This window comes from Rhopalosiphum maidis, chromosome 3, assembly GCF_003676215.2.
Source record: "Rhopalosiphum maidis isolate BTI-1 chromosome 3, ASM367621v3, whole genome shotgun sequence".
NCBI lineage: Eukaryota > Metazoa > Arthropoda > Insecta > Hemiptera > Aphididae > Rhopalosiphum > Rhopalosiphum maidis.
The window spans coordinates 16,009,043-16,011,865 of NC_040879.1; the positions used below are offsets into that span (position 1 = coordinate 16,009,043).

General features: G+C 29.6%; 1 protein-coding gene across 1 annotated transcript; it reads left to right on the plus strand.

Moving 5' to 3' along the window:
* Nucleotides 1–295: 295 nt before the first annotated feature.
* LOC113560144 lies at nucleotides 296–1,814 on the plus strand. The gene is made up of 3 exons (XM_026965908.1): nucleotides 296–428; nucleotides 552–705; nucleotides 1,603–1,814. Exons 2-3 carry the CDS (start codon nucleotides 564–566, stop codon nucleotides 1,812–1,814), a joined length of 354 nt encoding a protein of 117 aa, XP_026821709.1. The 5' UTR covers nucleotides 296–428; nucleotides 552–563.
* The last annotated feature ends 1,009 nt before the right edge of the window (nucleotides 1,815–2,823 follow it).

Sequence of the window (2,823 nt, forward strand, 5' to 3'; positions counted from 1 at the left end):
ATACACACTCGACGTTTGTCGTCCAGGCATCCGGTTTCGGGCATCCAACACGGTCACCGCCGCCGAAACTCCCCTGTAAAGATGTATGTGTGTTAGTGAGAGTGTTTGACATTGTGCGCATGTCTGTATTTGTTCGCAGTACTTGTCGATGAGGGTGGTTGAGTGGGCTGACCGATCGATGGGTGAGCAGGAAGGTCGGGGGGCAGTTCACCAAATAGAATTTCCGTTCACCCCCGGTGCTCCGGTAGGCTCCTGTCCTTATAGGCCTTCAACGCGTAATCGGTGGTGGAAACAACCACCACCACCACCACCACTTCGACACCGAAGAAGCCGCCGCCGCAGCTAGGGCATAAAAGGGGGTGCGTAGGAGCGCCGATCGTCATTTATGTCTCAACAGTCACCTTTATTTTCAAGATTACTTTTTTCGTGTAAGTACTTCGCGATTTCCGAACATAATTTTTTTGTCTCGTGACATATTTTTTATACTCTCTTGCCTGTCGTTTATATTTTATTTAGGAATTTTTCCAATAACATTTTTCGTATCATTTCAGCTCTGCATCAACATGAAATTATCTACCATTGCAATTTTATTCGTGATTCTTGGAGTCGCTATCTATATACAAGCGATGCCGACCCATGATGCACCAGACACGATTCCGCAGACAAAACCGGTAGAAGCGCAGCATCAGTTCCCAAATCTAGAAGGTAAAAATTATAATCTTATCGTTATAAAATATTTATAGATATTATTTTTTGTGCATGTATATTTATATTTATTGTTAGACTTATAGTTTATTTAACCATTACCAATATTATTATTTTTATTTATACCTTATTGATTTGCTTTAATTGTATATATTTTTTTCTACTGTGATTGTTATAAATACTGCATAAACACTTTATACAATCTAATATTTCACAATTTTTCTCCACTAAAAATACAAAAAAATAATAATGGTAAATCAGCAATAAATAATATAATATGCTGAGGATATTAGCTATTATATATACTTGGTAATATTTAATTTTAAGCTGTATTATACCAGGTAGCAAAAAAATATTTTTAAATGTTAAAAAAAAATGGAAATGGTTTATTCATTAATTTATATACTTCAATTAAATATTCAAACGACCAGTTTTCCATTCTAAATAAAATGATAAAACATTAATTTAAATTCTTAGAAATCATTTAAAATATTTTAATATTTAACAAATGTGAGGAAAAGCATTTTTTAATATTTTAATATGATATTAAAATTTGAACATCAATAAAAATACTATTTTTTAGAAAACAGTAAAAAATTTGTAAAAGATTATTTTTCCAATTACAATCATTGTGATTTTTTTCATAGTAAACTCAGTCACCAAAATTGATTTTAGGTGAAAACGTTTTAAATAATATGTCGCATGTGGGTATGAGAGAAAAAACAAATATTGCGCTAACATACTCTTAAATATGAAAAACTTAAATGTTATTTATTTTTTATTAACACTTTGGCACGCAAGTACTTATTGCTTTTATACCTATCTATCCAATATTGTCAAATTTTTAAATATCGCTTCATAAAAATAAATTATGTTATCTAAGAATATATTTACAAGTGATGGGTGAAAGGAAAAAGAGGTGCAATTGGAATTCGGATCCAACAACAACGGCAGGGTACAGCGACCCAGATTTTGGACATCCCCCTAAAGCCTGGGATCCCGTCGAACCATTTGCAAAAAACAATAAATACTTTGGAACGACACGCAGCCCAATAAGAAGAAGGAGGTCTATGGATGGCATGAAATTCAATTACACCATACTTAAATAAAAATACTCATAAACATTACATGTAATTGACGCTAAATGTTAAATTATTAATAACATTGATTTATTCTACTAAATAAATTTATTTATACATAATTAATTAATAATTGACTATTATAATTGATTCTGTTGTCTATTTAAAAATCATATATAATATAGAGGTATACTTCTATATTCCGTAGAACATAGGAAGTTATCAGGTGTACTATGTGACAAAAAAAAAACCAATTTGCATTTATTAATTTCATTTAGTTTTAAAAATAATACTACTAATAGCAATTGAAATTTCAAGAATTATTTCCCAAAAAAGAAACAATATTGATGGTAAACATCAATTGTTTTTCGGATTGAGTTTTTTACAAAAAAAATTATTATTCATCAACATCATCACTTTGGTAGCATAATAATGAATGAGCAATATTAATTAATGAAGACCTAAGATTTTAACCAAACAGTTATCTTTTGGGTCAAATGACGACTTCATGACTTGATCGTTGATAGAAATATGTTGAAGGATGTCTAGACAGTTTTTTGGCCATTTTTTAAGCTCCAGCTTACCTTTAGAATTGAGTGTTCTACAAACAGTAAAAAATTTGAAACGGAAATATTCGTCAAATGTATCATATGAACGTATGTATTTTAGTGATTATGAAGTATTAGCTTAGATTAAATAATTGAATGTTTAATGTGCAAAATAAGTATAATTTTTTAAATCTAGTTGTGAAGTTTCCAATACACTAACTTGAGAAATCAGTGTTTTATAAACAGTTTAAAAATATAATTGCTAATGTTGGTCTAAAATATCATAAAAACATATGTATTTAGTAATTATGAAGTATAAGCTTAGATTAAATAATTGAATGTTTAAAATGCTAAATAAGTATAATTTTCTTAATTTAATAGTATAGAGGTTTCAAGACACTAATTTGAGAACGAGTGTTTTATAAACAGTTCAAAATATGAATCTGTTATATTTTCAGATTCGTTTTTTGTATAGATGTAATGATTCCATC

What these genes read in the sequence shown, in the direction of transcription:
- LOC113560144 (XM_026965908.1), top strand. Translation starts at nt 564, where the DNA reads ATGAAATTATCTACCATTGCAATTTTATTCGTGATTCTTGGAGTCGCT. An exon ending in TCAGTTCCCAAATCTAGAAG is followed by an intron (nt 706 to 1,602) that starts GTAAAAATTATA and finishes TATATTTACAAG; the next exon opens with TGATGGGTGAAAGGAAAAAG.